The 20127-nt window shown below is 41.0% G+C and overlaps 2 protein-coding genes across 3 annotated transcripts in view; one reads left to right on the forward strand and one right to left on the reverse strand.

Moving 5' to 3' along the window:
• The window catches only part of NVL (nuclear VCP like), a 39538-nt gene extending 31051 nt beyond the window's left edge, over positions 1–8487 (reverse strand). The window contains exons 1-10 of one of the 2 annotated variants that reach the window (XM_041473916.1): positions 8356–8483; positions 6380–6453; positions 5779–5831; positions 5592–5688; positions 4674–4728; positions 3868–4134; positions 2916–3039; positions 2552–2628; positions 2131–2265; positions 596–697 (exon numbers count right to left, since the gene is read on the reverse strand). In XM_041473916.1, coding sequence (XP_041329850.1) covers positions 596–697; positions 2131–2265; positions 2552–2628; positions 2916–3039; positions 3868–4134; positions 4674–4728; positions 5592–5688; positions 5779–5831; positions 6380–6453; positions 8356–8412 — 1041 coding nt within the window. In that variant the 5' untranslated portion in view covers positions 8413–8483. Of the gene's footprint in view, positions 1–595; positions 698–2130; positions 2266–2551; positions 2629–2915; positions 3040–3867; positions 4135–4673; positions 4729–5591; positions 5689–5778; positions 5832–6379; positions 6454–8355 lie in introns of both variants that reach the window. The other variant, XM_041473917.1, reaches the window with a different exon arrangement.
• CNIH4 (cornichon family AMPA receptor auxiliary protein 4) lies at positions 8458–15919 on the forward strand. Its single transcript, XM_041473922.1, has 5 exons — positions 8458–8606; positions 10052–10120; positions 10922–11034; positions 15000–15140; positions 15718–15919. The coding sequence occupies exons 1-5, from the start codon at positions 8538–8540 to the stop codon at positions 15743–15745; spliced, it is 420 nt and encodes a 139-aa protein (XP_041329856.1). The 5' UTR covers positions 8458–8537; the 3' UTR covers positions 15746–15919.
• The last annotated feature ends 4208 nt before the right edge of the window (positions 15920–20127 follow it).

Genomic DNA, 20127 nt, shown 5'->3' on the forward strand with positions numbered 1-20127 from the left:
CTGACCTCATGAAATAAAACATCAGCCCCATACTAAATACTAGAAACATCTACATTTCTTTAAATTAAAATTATCTCAACCTGTCTCATTCTCTTTGCTTCCTACTACATCCAGAAGCCACACCAAAGCAAGACTTCAACTTTAACTTTTCTCCTGCTCTTATGATGTTTGTTCCAAATTTTCTGCTTTCTACCTAGACTGCCAAAGCCTAAAATCTCTCACATTCACTCAAATTCCATGCCATACAAAACCAGCAAAAACCCCTTGTCACAAAATAGCACAATGAACTGCTCTTAATTTATTTTTTTTTTAATATATCAAGCCAAGCAGATCCAAATATGCAAATAATTTATGTTGCTCTCTTTACATCGCTATGATGAACCATCTTTTGTCGAGGCTCCAGAACAGTAAGCTTTGTGCTCTGTGAGATCATGACAGTACAATGGAATTCTGGTCACAGAAGGGACACAAGTCGTGTGTAGCAGGATAGAGATTCACTCACATTTACTCAAATTCAAACCACAGCAACAAAGTAGGAATCTTCACAAAGAAAAAGACAAACAATTCACAGAGCTATTTCCAGTGGGTGCCTTACCACAGCCTGCTCAAACAGATCCCTCAGTTTCTGCTCAGATTCCCCTGACACTCCAGACACAATCTCTGTTGCTGCCACCTTCAACATTGGGAGCTCTAGCTCCTGGAAGAAACAAGGAACATTTTATGACATATCCAGAAGTTAGAAATGCTGGCTGCCCTTGAGGACAAACATTTTTCAGTATGACATCTTTTAAACCTACAAATTACGTACTCAAGACCTAAGCTTTAGGAATTTTTAAAAAATATAAGGAACATTCTCCAACTTAAAATGGGTAACAAAGCATTTCTTAGCAGTGTGGAAGATATTCCCCAGCAGGTTTGGTTCCCAGAGTCCTGTTCCAGAAATATCTGTGCAGGATTGTACAGTAAGACACTCGTAAAGCTCACACTCAAAGCTTTCTGCTATTAAAAATAAATAAATACAACTGCAGTTTTAATGGACGGTAGCACAGTTGTGCCACAAGTTGTTCCAGCCTATTTCAAGCTCTTGGAATTACATATAAAACAAAACTATCCCTAATTTAATATATAAAAGAAAATGAACCCTAATTTATGCAACTCAGGGCTACCAGAGACTCTGTGGTGCTCAAAGAAGATAATTTGACTAAAAGAGCACTACTGGAAATCTCTTATCTAAGAAAAAAAATATTTAAGAAGCAGGCATTAAATTTATTCAATCTCTGAAGTTTTTCACTTGAGACATGCTTCTTTCCTCAAATGTAGTACCCTTCCAGCATACAAATACTTACTGAAGAATTAAATATCATCAAATTATTCAAAGGGTTCCATTTTACAATAAGGCATTAGAAAGAAAACATCTAAATATTATTAATTAAAGCGTTTGAAACAATGTCAGAAGGGTGTAACCAACATTTCAGGAATAAATTTCTTTATCTGCACTAGAAAAGTCAGTAATTTACATGCATCTAAGTTTAAGGTTATAATCAGTAACATTTAAGGAGCAACTGTATTAAAGAAAAGGAAATGTCCATGGTTATCACTGAGAGCCTTAGAAGTCCTTAGATTTATATCCAAAAACAGGAATAGTACCACAGCAGCTTCACCATCACCCCAAACTATCAACACCACTAGTGTCATGTGCTCTGAAAACATCACTATGACACAAGCAAGGCAAGATCCAGTTTTGGAATTCAGAAATCAGCTGTTTAACAACCAACAGAATCAATGTGAACAATGTAAGGTAGTAAGGTAGAGTCTAGATTTGAAACAGTATGGTAAATTTTGGTGAATTTAACCAAATTTATCTTTCATTTATGTTCTTTCTGTTCTGGGAATGCCTCAAAACAGTTAAATCACAGATAAAACCTTGTCACCACGACTCTTTATGTATGAGGCTCTATCAAGTACAGATTCAGGTAGAATTCAAACAAAGAAAGTAAAGATGAACATATTTCAGACTATCACAGGATGGCTAAAATGAAAAGCTCTAGTCTCTTCTGAAAGAACATTAATCTCTTTCCCTCTAAAAGTAACTCAGAAAAGGAAGAAGCAGTAAATGTGAAGCCATCTCACCCCAGCAATTGCCTGTGCCAGCAGTGTCTTCCCACACCCAGGGGGCCCATGCAAAAGAAAGCCCCGAGGTGGAACCACCCCTAAGTGGGTGTAGACCTCAGGGTGACGGATGTGAAGGAGCATCTTGCATATTTCCTGTTAAGAACAAGAGAAATCTCCATTTAAATTGTCGAAATTAGTATTTGCTATTCTTATAAGACAGGGGAAAATAAAACAAGTGCTGTTTAACAATCTGAATTGAATGACTGCTTAAAGAAAGATTAATTAGATTAATTAGATTAGCAACCTTGCTGTTGCTGTTGGTATAAGCAGCTTTACTCAGTGCCATGCACATGAACTCTGCAATATTTCTTCTCTGTCATTTTTCACGACACATTTTATTCATTGCATCCTGTAGCCCACCAATAAAATTTTAACTAACCTTTAATGTTTCATCATTGCCTCCTACATCCTCAAACTTCACTGAAGGGTGGTAAAGCTCTGACCCCTTATTTCTCACTGTTAAGGAGGAGAAGACACAAAATTAGCCATGGTATAAATTGTATTTGCTAATACTGAACAAAATGTACTCAGAATAAACAAAAAGCTGAGTACACAGAGTAATATTATTTTTTAGCAGTAGACACAGGACTGCAATATTATTTTAGTACAACATTAAGGCTAAATTTCTTTTAAAAGCTGCCTGGGGTCGCTTCACTGCACATCAGAAAACACTTCTCTGGTAACAGATTCCATGGTTTAATACTCTCTTTCTTTGGAGTAACACACCAAAAATAACTTCTCACCTTTCTTAAGTAACATGGATTCAATTTCTCCATCTACATCTGGAAAATCTCCTTTTTTTCTTTTTGCTCTCCTGCCCTTTGTCTTCTTTCTTTCACTCTCCAAGACAGAAAATTCTGTTGATTTCTAAGACATAAAACCAGAATTATAGACAAAACCTCCCAAGTCAGTGAACTTCTGCAAAAACTTAAAAGGACAAAATGGGTGTCTCTGATGCTTAACTTACACAAATTATATAAATAAAGACAAGCAAGACAGGAACTTACACCTTTTTGCAGAAACTCTTTTTCGTATTTAGGATTTGCCTTATTTTTAAATGGGTTGATTACAATAGTCACTTTTTTTTTTTTGTTAAGAGAACATAGTAATGAGCAAAAAAACCAAACCCAAACCAAACAAACCCCCTCAAAAACTACTTACCAAAATCAGAAAATCAGACACCAGTTATTTGGTACACATGGAGGAATCCAATTTGGGCATGAATACAACTATAAAAATGTATTTACTCCACTGGAAACAATTTTTATTTCTAGTAAGTCACAAGGGGGTGTAAGAAAACGTTATTCAGTGGTAACACAAGTTAAGTGCATGTGAGAGAAGGACTATTACAGGATAAAAAAAATAAAAGGAAGTTTCCTCTTTTCCCCAGGGTCACTAAGACTTTACCACTGGCTAAGGAAAACCGCCTGCTGTGGCTGCAGCAAGCCACAGGCCAGGCAGGCTGGTCACTGGCAAATGCAATAAATAACAGGTCAGTATGGGCTAAATAACTTTTCTCAGTATGGGCACTAATCTGGGCCTCCTTGACACTGAGAACTACATTTTCCTCAAAAAAACTCTGGAAGAAGCTCATTATTTGGTGACTTTCCACCTTCCGTACAAACACGCTTGAAACGTGCCAATTCCATTCATGCATCTACTTAGAACACCCTGGGTTTGTGAAACACAAAGTACCTCAGAAATCAGTTTCTTTTCCTCCCCTTCTCCATCCTCAGAAAGGTCAATGAAGAAGTCTTTCCCATCAGGAGTTTTATCAATGAACCAGCCACCATCAGAGATTCGTCCTTCACCTCTGGATTCTGGAGCGAGGGTGCTTGTTTGAGGTGCTGCTCTCACACGAGGAGAGGTCTCCACTGGGTCATTTTTTGGAGTGGATGGAACAGAATCAGGATTTCCTTTCTTGTACAAGCTCAGCAGGGAGCTGTTCATGTGATTTGTAGACTGCAAATTTACACATTTGTAAAGAAAATACACGGCACATGTTTTAACTTGGATTATTTATATTTAGAGGTCAATGAAAACTATTTCTTAAACATAACTCAGCATTATTGCTCCTGGAGAAAATAGGCAATGCATCTTCCAACTCACTCCTCTGCAAACCAAATGACTGCATATAAACCTGCATGTGCTGGCTGAAGGGGCAGCAGCCTTTGCAATTTACCCTGGAATGACTCCTGTTAATGGGCAGGCACCTCCTTTGGCAGTAGTTGGAGATGTCAGCTCCTTCAATCACTTCACCCATTTGATAGCCGAGTCCTTCAGGCTCTCAGTGTGCCTTCCCAAAAGTGATTCCACACCACAAGTTCCTCTTTTTCCCCTCAGGAAACAACCTCCTTCCAGCTCCACAGATTCTCAGTTGGAACTGCTAACTCTGACTAGACCTTATCTCTATCTCCCCTTTCAAACTCTTCAAGGGCAATTTCACAACATAGAATCATATATTTTACAAATACAAACAATCATAATAAAATACAACTTACTAGATCTTCTGGATAATCATCATAGTCAGAGTCATCTGTGCCACTTCCAGTAGTGCTTAACAGGGAAGGAAGACAAAAATGATTAATTTATCAGAGCAGAACTGCCAATGAGACATCTGTAAAATAAAACAGAAGTGATTTCTACAATGTGGTTCCCCATAATCATGGTATGTATAGCCTAATGCTGGAGAGAAATTCCTGACTCCCATGCTCTCAATCTTATAGTATGGGAAGTGGAAAAATGCATCTTTTCCAAGTGTGATGAGTTGGATCAACTTGCCAACCTGTCTTAAAGACAGACCTATATAAAAGTGATGCAGTTCACTACGATTCAGTTCACCAAGGGAAATAGGAGCAAATCACTGCTGAACCAGACCAATCCTTCTGACAAGAGTGTCCTATTTTCCCATGAGATCCTTAATATCCATCCCAGGTTAGAGAAAACACAACACTCCATGAGATTACGGACAGGGTTAGGAGTCAGGAAATCTTCATCCCAGTCTCACACCCACTGGTGATTTACTATGAACAGCCTGCCTGGTAGTCTCACCTCTCAGATGTGGCCAGTATCTCTCACACCCAAAAACGATTAAGAACAAAACCAAGGAACTGACACACATGAGGAACAGGGCATTATGTGGAAAACTATCAAGGAAGCCATAAGGTTGTCCACTAATTCAGGGCTGTATGTTCCCCACAACAGAGAAATCATGATTGATGACTGGCTCTAATATCTGCTTGTCTTCAACACTAAAAAAAAAGTTTCCAATAACTACAGGTAACTTCTGAAGAACACAAGCCTATGGGATCCACCTGCACCCTTGAAGCAACCAAAATGTAATAAACCAAACCCAGAAAGCTTTAAAGAACTGGTAACAGCAATGGCATTATTAATTTAGTAGTAAAAACTCTTCTTACTCATTTTTCTCTTGCTGTCTTGCTCTTTTTGCCACATGTTCAGATTCTAAAACAGCCAAATCTTCGCGGTCTTTTTCATTACTGATTATTTCAAACACTGCAAGAAAAAGTTCAACCATGTTAAGAATTAACAGCCAAAGCATAATCAAAGAACTGGGCATCTTGGACACTGTATTAACAGATCTACCTTTTGCAACTTGTATTCTAAAGGCATTTCTTTTTCTTCGTCCATAATCTACACTGAAAAAAACCAAAATAAACAGGTTACACCAACTGTTTTTTCTTTCAACATAGTGACATTCCCAGTGGAAAAAGTACACAGAAAGTAGATTCCCAAGCTTCCACACAGGTTCTTATTAAAAACTACCTGGGCAAAAAGGTGATTGTCCTGCTGAGCAACTGAGCAAGGTATTAATTAGTGTCTTACTGCATCCTCTGTCCCTCCCCCATGTCTGCACTGAGGTGTTACTTTCCCTCACATTTTAAACTCACTGGGGTAAACCCCAACATGCTGCAATGAATCTGCAGCTTTTTATTTAAAACAAGAAAAACAAAAAATATCAACCCATAAAAAACCCAAACCACAGCTAGATCTTATAATGCCAATGCATTAATAAAATATAAGTCATTAAATATATCAGCAAACAATCTTACTGCTCCAATCAACCTCAACAACTGGTAATGAAGTAACACAAAGAAAATTATAACTTTCATAATGAATGCAATAGAACAAACTAATATATTCTACATTTTGAACACAGGATACAAGAAGACAAATATTGGCTCACCTGTAGGTTTTCTGCAAATCAGATGCTAGAATTCCAATGTCAACATACTGCCCACATTTACTACTTGCAAGGTACTGAAATGAAGAATTTTAAGCAGGGAATAAAATCTCTGTCAATCACTTCACCAGAACAGCTTGACCAAATATGCCTATTTTAAATTCTGCCCTCCTTAAAAGTTGAAATGAGAATCAGAATCAGCTTTCACTGCCTTGCAACACCCGAGGCAGTATTTCCCAATGAAGTGGGAAATGCTTTTTAAAGCACAGACTACCGGGTAGCTCTACTTCCAGGGGAAAGGCAGCAGCCTACATTTGGGGGCTTCTGCTGGGTCAATTCTGTTGCTTTTATTTAGAAAGAAAGCTAAAAAGCTGACTTTGTAGCCCACACACCATCTTATTGTCTTGGTTCCCCTCAGTTATCCTCCTTTTGGTTTAGATCTCCTGCCCTAAAAGTGAAACCATCTACATGAATCAGCAGGAATACTCTCATTAGAACAACTTTAATCTTTACAAGACATTTCAGAGAATACTACAGAGAACTATGTTAAAAAAGTGAATTCTCTCTTTCAAGCCTTTTTATTGCTCTGACAGCACCTAATCCAACCCATTTTCAAACCCCAATTATGAAAGTGTGAGAAAATGTACTAAATTTCATGTACAACTGTACTCCACTTGCTTTCTTCCCCTGCTCTCCAAATCAGCAGCGAGAACTTTTGATACCATAAAGATGGATTCCTTCTTGAAAAAGAGGAAGAAAATACAGAATCTGGTATCACAAATGTCACAGCAAGGAGGATTTCAAACCCTCATTTAAATTAATATATACTCTATACAAAACAATCAAATTGAATACACATTTAGCTTTTAAAATTATGCTGCACTTCAGATCACCCATGGGCAGCTCCTGCCCTGCAGGAAACATCAAGGCTACCATAAACCCAGCTGGGTTTTCCACCTTGGAATAGTCAAGACACTCAGTGTGATCTTGTGAATTAAACCAAGCAGTCACTGTCCCATTTTAAGGAATTAGAAGTGGAGTACATTTTTACAGAGGCTCAGAAACCTGGTGTTCAAGGTGCAAAGTCACTATGAACTACCACAGGATGTGACACAGCACTGTGCCACTTGAAGGAATCACAGTTTTCCCGTTGTTCCCACACGTATTTGGGAAGTAATCCCATTCTGCCCTTTTCTCAGCTGTTCACTAAAATCACTCTAAGTTTCCAAATACAAACAGCATTTGCCAGTGTCACAGAACTGCAGGATCATTTAGGTTGGAGAAGACCTCCGAGACCATCGAGTCCAACCCACGACCACGGCACCGAGTGCCACATCCAGTCCTTCCTTAAACACCTCCAGGGACGGTGACTCCACACCTCCTGGGCAGCCCATTCCAATGTTTAACCACCCCTTCTGCGAAGGAGTTCTTCCTAAGGTCCAAATACATGCAATATATTCCTAAGGTCCAAATATATACAAATATACACACACATATATTTACATACACATACCTATGTACCACGTGTATATACATATACACCTATATATCCACAGGCATATATACAAACAGATACACACCGTGTCTGTACATATACACACATATAAATATATATATATGAATTTTTCATATATATATGAATACTTTGAGTATTCATACGAATACTTTGAGTATATTTCCTTTGCCCTATTCATTTCACACGTGAAGGAGCTGCAGCCAGCCTCAAGACCAGAACTACTAAAGAGGGCAGAAAAATAACACAAAAAAAAAGACTTTACAGAAAATTAAAATAAAAAAGATAAACCAATGGACCTTTCCAAAGCCCTTTTAAGGCCTTTCTAAAGCCCTCAGAGGCAGGCCCGGGGTTGGGTGTTGTGCCACTGAGCGGGCCGGATGCTCAAGGCCGCTCAGCCCAAGGCGGATACACGAGTCCCCCGGCGGCTGCCGGTGCCCGGGGTGCCCCGGCGGGCGGGCGGTACCTGCTTGATGCGCTGCTTCAGCCGGGGATCGGAGACGCGGCCCGGCCGGCACCGCATGGTCGCCGCTCCGCCCGAGAGGGGACTCCATTTCCCAGCGTGCCTCGCTGCGCGGGCCCGCCGGGGCGGGGCGGAGCCTACGGCGGCCGGGAGGGCCGGAGCGCGGCGGGCGCGGCGGCGGCGGGATGGAGTCGGTGGTCTTCATCTTCTCGCTGATCGACTGCTGCGCCCTCATCTTCCTCTCCGTCTACTTCGTATCCTGCTCCTGCGGCGCGGGGAGCGCGGCGTGGGCAGGGAGGGACACCGCGCCGGGCCCGCTGAGGCGCCGGTGGGCTGAGGGCGGCGGGGCGGGGGGGCTGCGCTGGGCGATGGCCGCGGCCGCGGGGCCCGGAGCTGCGGGGCGGGGCTGGCGCGGGCTGGGCTGAGGGGACAGGGGCTGAGGGGACAGGGGCTGAGGAGATAGGGGCTGAGGGGATCCGGACTGAGAGGACACGGGGCTGGTGGGGGCTCGGCTGAGGGGACGCGGGCTGGGAGGGCAGGGGCTGAGGGGACGCGGGCTGGGGGTGCTCGGCTGAGGGTGCTCGGGCTGAGGGGCACGGGCTGAGGGGACGCGGGCTGAGGGTGCTCGGCTGAGGGGACACGGGCTGAGGGGACGCGGGCTGAGGGTGCTCGGGCGCGGCTGAAGGAGGCTCGGGGGCTCCGCGGGCCTGGAGAGCGCGGCCGGCGGGGTTTGCAGTGCGAGGACGCCGTGCTGGCCGTGTGTGCTCGGGGCTCCGAGGGGCTCGGCAAGCGGCGTTTCCATGTTCTTTTGTTAGGGGCTGGCCCGCAGTGTTGCACAGATTTGCCTTCTTTTCCTTACTTTTCTCAATAAAGGAGAAGTGGCTTTCTTATCCCTTTTTTTTTTCTTTTCACGTTCTTTCAGTCCTGATGGGATTTTTTAGGAATTTCCCAGTTCTTCTAGCAAAACCAATTTAAAAAAAATTAATCCTTGAAGGATGAGTTGTTTGTTGAAAAATGAACAGACTTTACCCATTTTTTTAGGATTAGGAAAAAGATCTTTTAGTGTTCATTTCCTCGGAGAGGTGCACACATGCATCCTAAGCCTTTTTTGAGAGGACTTTTCTGTCTGAAATATTCATATTTTTTTCAGTCTGCAAGTTCATTCAATAATGAATGTTACTCTGTTATTTCCTAGCAAAGAATTAATTAATTCAATGTTGTTGTAAATGTTGGGGGGGGAAGTAGATTCACTGCTTAAAACTGCACAATTTTGTGAGGAGAGTTTAAAAGTGCATTAGCTTTTCCTGCCCAGTAAGTTTTGGTTTCACAGGTGAGGAGAGTTTAAAAGTGCATTAGCTTTTCCTGCCCAGTAAGTTTTGGTTTCAAGGGTTGTAGTAACAATTTTGATACTAAAATTACTGAGTTTGCCTCCCTGGTCTGTTTTAAGCCCCGAAATGAACTTTAGCACTTGTGCAACAGTTGCCCTTGGGAATATATAATAAAATCACTTGGCCTGATGATAAAATATAGCCAACACTTCTATCTAAAATAGGAGTGAGTTGTGACTAATTGAAATGTGCCTTTGACAGAGCAGGGCAATGAATGCTGAGAGCAGAGGGTTGTCCCCGGTTTATTGGCTAAAAGTAAAGCTTTGTGTATTCTGAATTAGCATAATGTGTTTCCTTATCCTAAACTTCAGATAATCACGCTTTCAGATCTGGAATGTGACTACATCAATGCTAGATCGTGCTGCTCCAAGCTCAATAAAGTAAATTGTTCTTCTTTACATTTGCTGTGGTTTGAGAAAACCACATCCTTCACCTGAGCATTGCACATAACTGGGGTGTGATGGGTATCTGAGGAGCCTTGGTTGGCAGTATTTTGCATGTGTCTCTCATTTCAGCCTGCTTGTCTTTTTTTATTTTTTTTTTGGATGTCCATCTTTCAGCAAATTCCATTACCAAAGTACCATTTTAAATGAATCTGCTTAAAACTCTTAGCATTAAATCAGTGTGGCCTACCCATGTGTGTGTTCACTTTGATTTAAAGGTATTTTTTTCCCTTAATGTGAGAGAGAATGGCACAGGATCCTGTCAGTCCAAGAACGTGTAATTGCCAGGGGCTGACCCAGTTTAATGATGCCAGTTTTTATATTGATCACCTTTCTTATCTGTTCCAAGCCTGGGGCTGTTTGTGCAGGTTTTAATTATCTGAATCCCTAAGCCCACTCCTCTCTGCAGTGATTTCAAATGAGCTCTTTCTGCTTTCTCAGTTCTCTTTCTTGAACGCTTGTGTAGTGTAGTTGTGTTCAGACTGTGCTGCTCCCCAGAAATGTTTGTGATGCTTGGAAAAAGCATCTCTGTTACAATATCTCAGGGCTTGATTTCTTACTTGTGTGGAATCTTCCTGAAGGTCCATTTGTCCACACTGTGATGGAACCACATGCCCCTGCTGTCAGTTTTTCAGATTTTGCATGGTTATAATCAGACTGCAATCCCAAATAGATGTATTTTTCATAAAGGAATCTACATTTGTGCCTGTAACTCTTTCCTCTTTCCCCTTTTTGCAGTGGGTGGTGCCTGAGGTGATTGGCCATGCTGTTGTCACGGTATTAATGCTTATTTCATTGCACTGGTTCATCTTTCTCCTTAACCTGCCAGTGGCCACGTGGAATATTTATAGGTAAGTGCTCGAGGGTTTGTGGGGTTTCTTTGTAGCACTTTTACTAGTTTAGCTTCAAGTGTAGTACAAAGATGAATGAGATGTTGTGGTGAGGTGTTTCAATTGCCTTCTTGAGCTGCTAACAGTCTTCACTGATCAAACTGGCATAATTTCTTGTGACAAGAAAGCCAACAGTGTAAAGAACATGAAACTTTTGGCTTTTGCTTGCATTCTCTTTAGTGCCCAGAAGTCTCCATCTGTGGGTCATTCCCAAATTCACAGGAAATGATAGCAGATTAATTGGGATTATGAAATAGTACTGAAAACAGAGTTAATAATGTTTTCATGCCATTCCTGATAGTGCTGTCAGCATAAAAGTGTTTAGGTTGGCATGGCTGATGGTTGTAAAGCCATGGGGCTGTGTTGTACCCTGCACCCTCCTTCATGTACTGACTTGTGCCTTCCCCTCATCTGCACTGGTTTTGGCCTCCCATTTGGGAAGGTTTGCAGCCTTTTCACCCTAGCACAGCTGTCAGTGTCACTGCTCTTTGTGCACTGGGCTGCCACCCTTGGAAAGGCTTAGTTACCAGTGGGAGATTCCTTGTGGCAACACTGGGACTGTCAGTTCAATCCATGTTCTTTCTCTCTGATATCATTTGGTGTGTGGAGAACTGACCCTTCACAGGTGTTTAGCTGATGGAGACTGGATGTGGATTTGTCACAAATGATCTCCAGTCACTATACTGAGGGAACCCAAGAGTCCAAATGTTAAATGCACAGGTTTGGAAAGCTGGCTGTAATTCTTGTTTGCCTGAACCTGCCAGGGCTCACTGTTTGCAGGGATGGGTTGAGTTGCTGGTGGAATTAAAGAAGTTTCACAGCTCTTATTAAAACAGAGTTGAGGATCTCTGTACTGATAACCTGATAGGGCAAAATAGCTGTGCTGTTTAAATTTTGATAAACATCACCCTTGTTTCCTAGAGAACTACTAGCAAAGCCTTCAAATGTTTATAAGCTGGAGAAATATGAGACAGTGTAACTTTATGCTTAATAAATAAATGTTGCCTAAATAGACACACACAGGGCATGGTTCTGCCTGGTTTTGTTTGCCCCTCTCTATGTACAGCTGTGACCTGTAGTGACCAATATTTGCTTTGGGATCTGCTGGCAAGTTTAGGGTTTGATGTTTCACTTAGGCAAGGCTTAGACACCACAGATAGAATGCATTTTCTTTGAAGCTGTCAAAATTTCTTGTGCTGGTTACCACCTGGCTGCTTCATATTTTGTACTTCTATTAATTTTTAAAGTAGGCACTTGCTTTCCCTTCTAAAACTGGTTAGAAAGAGTTTTAAAAGAGAAATTATTTCTATTTGTACACATCAGGCAGTAAGCTTTGATTGCTGTTTTGTATTGACAGCTCTCATTTTATATACGTCCTACACCACGTAAATATTCTGAATATCCTGAAATCCAGGATTGTTTCCTTAATTTTAGATGTGCAGTGTAGGCAATAAGAAGTCAAAATATTAGGCCTGGATCACTAATCCTCCCTTCTTTCTGTGGATCAAGGAGTTTCTCCCACATTAATAGCATGGACTATCCCATCTCTAGTGAAGGAGTTGGGAGGCCTGCGAAAGCAAGTGTGGGGTTTAGCATTTTCAGCTCATTAGGAAGTGCAGGGATAGCACCAGGAGTAATGGGTTCAAAGTAAAAGAGGGGAAATTTAGGTTAGAAATACACAAGAAAAATAATCCTGTTGAGATTGAAGAAGCCCCTGCTTTGCAGTGTAAGTGATAGAGGGAAAGGTAGGATAATCTCTTCCCCTTGTTCACTTTTCTTTAAAACCTCCTTAATCCCAGGCAGCCCTGGCTTAATTTAGTGATTCTCTCAAGGATTTCAGTGAGAGGAGAGAGGTTTTGTGCAGGAAGGGTATCAGAAACAATCCTGGAAAGGATAAATTAGTCAAAAACAGCATCCAGAGAGACTTCCAAAGTTGCAACATGTTTCTTGTAACATCCTACTTGTTCAGCACACTCACATGATATTTAACCTTTTTTTGATGAATTTTGTAGTGTCTCCAGTTAGACAGTTTTGTCTTGCATTCTCCATGTTTTAAAACTCAAAGGGAAGCATTCAGCTTTTTTTTCCCCTTCTTTGTTATGGAGATCTCCTTGAAAGAATAGGTCAAAATAATGAGATTCTTGCCATGCCTTTAAGAAGATAAAACTGAAAGAATGAAAAGAAAATAAAAAAATCTTTGCAATTCACTGAAAATTCTGGTCAGAGCTTCTACATCCCTTTAAAAATAGGGAAATCTAGAGGGAAGTGTCCTGTTGCTGTGGTAGCAGCTTCCACTGAATGGAAATCCTGGAGGCACTACTGTGTATATTTATTAAAGCTGACAGTTTACTTGTTTGCTGCAGAAGTTTTTTTGCTGTGTAGAGGATGACAGCTGGCTTGAGCTGGGTTTGTCAGCATCCAGCAGCACTGTATCCATGGCTCTGCTCCTTAGATATACAATATGGGCTGTCCTGCCTTGTGAGCCTGTTGGAAGAAATGCCTCACAGCTTATGCAATTAAGCTGCATTATTTAAGTGTCACCATTTTTTAAAAAAGCAAAATTAATGCATGCTGTCTTTATCACACTCATATCCCAGACGTGTAAGAAAATTCCTCATTCTGTTTCTAGGATAAATTGGTACAGGAAACATGTTTCTCCTTCTACTCCAATAAAATGTGTTACATTACCAGGAAATGGACAGTAATTTGTGCTCGAACACTAAACACAGAACAACCATTCAAAACTTCAAATTTAGAAGGGAATTTCAAACTGAAGTTATTTAACATGAACTATTTGTAATGGGACACAACTGTCTTTGGTATTGGTCAAATATGCTGCAGTGTTTTCAGTGCCTCTGTGAGAGATGACTACTGTGAGCTGAACCTTTTCTTTCCCAATGTCCTACTGCAGCTAGAAAACCTCCCTGAGGTTTGTTCCCTTTCCTTCCCCTCCTTTATGGAAATGAACGTTGTAAGAGGTGGGGAGGTGTCTTTTGGTCTACAAGTGGTGCCATCGGAGTATATGAAGAAAGTTGAACAAGTGTTCTGTTCTGAGACCATGTTTCTGCTCCAGCTTTAAGACAAAGATTTAAATTCCTGCATGGAAGGAGTCTGGTTCCAGGAAGGTAGAGCCTGTACAACATCTGAGTGTAGTTCTGGCCTGAGCTCAGCTGGAGTGAGAACTTCATGTTCTCCCATGTGCTCCCTCGAGAAATTCTGCTGACAAGAGAACATGCTGCTGGCTCAATTGTCACAGGACATAAACATGTGGTTTGCTGGTTCCATGCTTCCTTGGCTTACATTCCACTTGGCTTCACTCAACTTTTGTTCTCATGTGGGTTCAGACAGCGGAACTTGACATCTTCAGTTCTGCCCAACTCACCCTGTCGGCCTCGGTGTCTGTGCTGAGGTGTCCCAGGATGGCTGTGACAGAGGCAGGACTAACAGCACAGGTCCTTGGCCTCGGCTTATGCCATCTCAGTGTGACCACTGGAGTTTGTGATTTTCTCTGAGACGTTTTTTGCTAAATAAATTACTAATTCTTGGTTAAATTAGATTATTTTCCAGTCCCTTTCATCTAATGCATCTTTCCAGTGTGGGTGGGCATTTTCCCCATGACAGCAACTAACTGTGAACAGCAATTAAAACAAGCTGGAATTGGCTATTACCTGGAATCTCTCTCATTTATATGTGGGGAGATGGGCTGATGTTTTTAGTACTTCTTGTTCTCTTCTGATTTGTGGGTTGTACTGGCAGAGATAGCTGCAATATCCAGAACTCCCTTACCTTGAATTGTGAAACAGCTCTTCAGATGAAAGTCCTTTCTTGGCAAGCTTTTCCCTGCCTCTTGCCCTGACACTCCCTAACGTTTGTTTTTGTTTGGTTGGGTTTTTTTTGTTTTTTTTTTTTTATTCTTTAACTTTCAGGTACATTATGGTGCCAAGTGGAAACATGGGAGTATTTGATCCTACAGAGATCCATAACCGAGGACAACTGAAATCACACATGAAAGAAGCCATGATTAAGCTGGGCTTTCATCTGCTCTGTTTCTTCATGTACCTTTACAGGTTAGTTTCAAAAATTGCCCCCAAGCAACAAAGGGATTGCCTGCCAGCTATTTGTATCTCCTCTATTCCACTGGTGTAATTGTTGGTATTCATGTCTTAGCTTTTTGCATCCTGCTAAGCCTTGGTAATATATTTTGACAGCTATGTCTGGGCTCATTATATGCCTTTATTCATTCTGATCAAACACTGTTTGGATACTCAGGCTATTCCTTAATCTCAAAACCACAAGTACAACCTAAAGAGTTGCATGCTTTCAGCACCTACAGTAGTAAGTGACCCGTTTAGAAAGGAAATACTCCTGAGCACCAAGTTTATTTTACAAGTTCTGTTTTTAAAAATGAAGTTGGTCTGGCTGAGTTACAAATAGATGTGTTCTGTGATAAGGCTGCAGAGCTGCTGTTCCTGTGCTGCAGTGTCGCTTCTGCAGCCTTGTCTTCATAAGCAAAGCACACAGCAGGGGTGCCTTGATTTTCTATTTCAGGCTCTCTCCGTGCAGCTCTCCCATGACAGTGAGAGCTGCTCCTGCTTGCACAAGCTTCAGTAATCCACTGGTATCATGTTTTCTGTTTTGTCACAGTATGATTCTGGCTTTGATAAATGATTGAGAAGTTGAAAGAGAACCATTAGCTGCCAAATTGGGTCATCACTCCAGTGACTGGTTGTGGAGCCACAGACACCTCCCGAACACACCTAGATCAGTGTCGTCATGCAGTATATTTTTCCTCTTTGAACAAGAAATATTTTTCTGTATTTTTAACATAAAATATTTTCAAAAGGCATTGGATCTGTGTAGCAGTTGTTTTTGTTCCTTTACAAGCCAAACTTCTGGAGCTGCTGCTTCTGTAAGATGGAAATCCTTGCTTACAGAAGTGACCTCACAGGAATTAAATGGTGATAAGGGAAACTTGTTTCAGCAGCATTAGCTAATGATGGTTGTTCCAGAACACGTCCAAGTGCAGCAGTGATACCTGATTCTTGCTGAGGGGTGTCAGGATGAGACTTTGGCTGCCAAGCTGTCCTATCAGAGCCTAATTTGAAGGAGCACTTGGAACAGATTTCAGAGTGGAACAGGAGCACAGCTTGCATCTTTGTGTTGGTATTCCTTCCAGACAAAAATCAATGGAATAAAAATTACATTTTCCTCCCTTTCCCCACCCTGCTGCAACAATCTGCATGAAGTCTTGCATTTGGATGGATTAAGATCCCTTTGGTGGATATGACACTTGTGTGTAAGAGTGCAGATAAACATGATTAATACTTGCTTTTTCCTTTCAACTCCTATTTTGTCATTGAAGTGCATCATGGACATCCAGATAAAGTAAAGATCATATTGCACTGGGGTGGAGTTGGTTACAGAGCAAAAGACTATCTGCAGTTGCTACTCCCTGAACCTGCTGCTTGCATAGCCAGTGGGCTGAAACAAGAGTCTGTCTAGCTCAGGGAAATGGTCTGGTTACCCATAACCCCACTCACTCCAGTTCTGATGTGACTCTGCTTCAGTGATACCAGCAAGTTCTCTTTGTGCAGCTCTTGCATCAGCGATAAGCGTATAAACCTGAGTTTGTACCCTCACTGTCCAATAACTGTCTAAGTTTTTATATGTGCTTGGGAATAGGTCTCTTGAAACAAACACATCAATTAAAACACTTACAAAATATACTTCTGTAATTACATCCGAAAATTTATGAGCTTTTTTAAGTACTTGGGGTTTCAGTGTACAGCTGAAGTCGACAATTGTTTTCAGGGCTAGCCATAAAAAGGCAATACTGATGCTTTATTGCTGTAGGTAACCTTGTGTTCAGTGTTCTAGGAGAAGTTTGGCTTTAAATTTTTGATGGATGGAGTCCAAGTTAAGCTGTGTTAAAGATGAATGTTGAAAATTGCTCATTAAAAAAGTAACGAAAGAAACAGCTACCGCAGCTGGATGACACTGACTACCTGACAGCACAACATCAAACTACACAAAGTACTGCCCTGTAAAGACAAAACTCTGAGAGGAGGTAGGTCTGGAGAAAGGAGAGCAAAAAAAACTTCTAAAGAGTAGAAAGTCAGTAACTGTTTTAGCAGATAGTGGTATACAATTAAATGACTTTATTTGTGTGTGAAAAAAACCTACTGCACGTATTTTGGGTGTTGGAAGAAAGGGACTAAGTCAGGTCCTTGCTGTACTGCTGACAATAGATACAGTTCACTAAACTTGTTTCACGCTGAGAAACATGAGCATTAACCTCATTTAATTTTAAGTCCATTACTCAAACTAGCAGCTTGTATTCTGAAAACGTGATGAATAAGTTCTGTTCACTTATATCCAAAAACTGATTATAAGACTTGTAAAAACCTCAGCAGCAGGTTTCAGAGACTACAATTCTGCTGAATAATTACACTGGTAATGTTGAAGCCTTCTTACTGTACAGGGTCAGTGCCTGCTTCAAGAGATCTTCAGAAAAAATGTATTTGTAATAGCTAAAAACATGATTAATTAGTAAGAAAGAGGAATACTGCAATTATGTGACTCCTAGGAGACCCACAGAGCACGGAAATTTTTATGGTGGTAAGAAAAAAACCCCAAAACTCCCTATTTTTCAGCATGAGAACAAGGTAATTTAAATCCAAGCTCATCATACAGAATTCAAGACAATAAGAAACTTGAGATGGATTTTTAAAAAAGATTCATCTGACTATCACTATAAATCGGTGTGAGGTCAAATACAGATTCCTTCCTGTTCACTCAGACTATTTCCCTTTGGACTCGAGGTATTCAGGTAAAACTTTGTGAGGCACCATGAGCCATGGTTGATAGAAAACTCCTAATCAGTGAAAAGAAATCAGTCCTGCAGGGATTCCAACTTTTAACTGATGCTACTGAGCCCTTTTCCTCACCCACAATCTGCAGCTTACAAAGATGACCATCTTGCTTCAGTGTTCAGAGATTACATAACACAGTTAAGAATTGTGCATTTGGGGGGTTAGTTAAAGTGTGTAGAATTGCATGTTTCCCCTTAATTAATCATTAGTTACACTGTTGTTTATTGAACCTTTTTTAAAGAATATACTTCCCTTTTCAATCTAGTAAATGACTGGTTTGGTTTTCTGAAATGGTTCTGTGTTATGGAACATGCTTAATCAGTGGTCTGACCAGTAGTCCTAAGAACAATTCTACACGCAGGTTAACAATCAACCAGAAATTCTGATAAGCCCAAAAGGGCAAATCTTCATCTGTTCAGGAATGTCAGCTTGATTCTAATTCTTCTTACAGGAAGCTCTCTAGGATTTTGTTGTACAAGTGCCAAAAGACCATTTATGCCTTTAAGTATAGGATATGATGGACATTGGAGGTAGCAGTAGGAAAATCTGGGCTACGTATCATGAACCAGTTATCAGTACATTCACCACCTTAGCTCTGGCAGAAACAGAGGCATACCAACCCTTCAGAGCATTATAGTTCTTTAAAAGTGAGGAGACAACGGGCATTGCCATCCTTCTGGGATGAGGTGACAGCCCTGGCACATGTGAGGCACACAGGGAGGTGACCAGGCAGCACAGAGAGCGGGGACAGGTGTAAGGAAGGGCTCTTCTCAGGCAGAGTTTAGGTTTAAGCTGATTAAGAAATGCACATCTGCTCTCAGGTTCACTGTGGAATTTCTTTTTAAAATAATTCAGATTATTTCAAAGCAAACAAAAAACCAAAAAAAAAACCACATTAAAAAACCAAAACAAAATTAAAAAAAAAAACCCAAAAATATCAAAACCCAAACCCAAAGGACTTAAGTGTAACAAAAGCTGAAAAGTCACAGGCCCAAAGAATTCATATCCCTGTTTCTCTTGCACACTTCTGACCTGTTAAAGGCAGACAGGACGGCAGATGAAGCACAGCTTTTTTTTGCTGGGTTTGTCAGTAACTTCCTTCATCTGCTATGTGAATAATTCATGGCTGAAGTGGGTCTGCAACTCAAGAACCCTCCTGCAAATACCAGCAGCCAAGGGAAGTGGCACAAAGGGGGACACGCAGAGGAATAAGGCACATCCCTTCTCTTGGCAGCTGCATTTAAGCCCTAATTATCTGTATGCTGCCTAAACTGTAAGGGAGAGAACAAAGTTAATACAAAGGTGCTACTAGAAGGAGTGAAAACTTCTAATCAATAAGTAAAAAATTCAAAAATTGCATGCACATCAGCAAAAGGTTTGGAAAAGCTACAGGGAGTGGAAATTCAGGCACAACTTTTTAACACAACGTAAGCTAGAGCTGAATAAAAAAGCGGGACAAAGATGATGTTGTGGCACAGGGAGGAGGGACAAGTTAGAGGGAACACAAAGGCAGGAGACCCAAGTACTTCATGAGCACCTTCTTACTATCAAGTATCAAAAAACCCCATAAAACTCAGAGATCACCTACAGCAAGCAGAGTGTGGTATTGAAGCAAGCTGCAGCATTAAGGAATGACGGAGTTCAGGGAGCCTCAAGGGAGCAGATGTTGAGCAAGTGAGATAAGCACAGCCTGGACATGGGCAGGTCGGGTGCTAAAGTACAGCACAAACAGGGGTGAGGTGGATTAGAGGCAGGCAGCAGAGCCTGGAGAGCCTGAACACAGCACCGAGTGACTCAGCTGCAGCTACACTGCCACCAATTAATTGTCCTAGCCAGGAAGTGAATACTATGGAAGAAATCTACAATTAACGATCCAGAAATTAACATCCAAGTCAGTCATATAAGTGAAGTTAGGGAAACTAAGAACTATTCATTCCAGTTATTTATTGTTTATTGAATTGAAAGAAAGGGAATACAAACATTTCTGTTAAGTGCTGTGCACCGACATGGAAAAAGTGTATTTTTTTTTAAAAATCCTAATAAAAACAAATCAGAAGTTAATGTAGTTCCAATTGAACAATTTTTAAAGATATGTTTAAAATACTACACATTTATAAAATAAAAAAGTTAAAACGGTGTTCTGTAAATAATTAGTAAAACAAGTGAAAATAAATACGAGACC

The sequence above is a fragment of the Pyrgilauda ruficollis genome, unplaced genomic scaffold, assembly GCF_017590135.1.
Source record: "Pyrgilauda ruficollis isolate IOZ18807 unplaced genomic scaffold, ASM1759013v1 scaffold31, whole genome shotgun sequence".
Taxonomy (NCBI): Eukaryota; Metazoa; Chordata; class Aves; order Passeriformes; family Passeridae; genus Pyrgilauda; species Pyrgilauda ruficollis.

Coding starts and splice junctions, on each gene's coding strand:
- CNIH4 (XM_041473922.1), top strand. CDS start 8,538: ATGGAGTCGGTGGTCTTCATCTTCTCGCTGATCGACTGCTGCGCCCTC. Junction 8,607..10,051: donor TCTTCCTCTCCGTCTACTTC/GTATCCTGCTCC, acceptor CCTAAACTTCAG/ATAATCACGCTTTCAGATCT. Junction 10,121..10,921: donor GCTGCTCCAAGCTCAATAAA/GTAAATTGTTCT, acceptor CCCTTTTTGCAG/TGGGTGGTGCCTGAGGTGAT.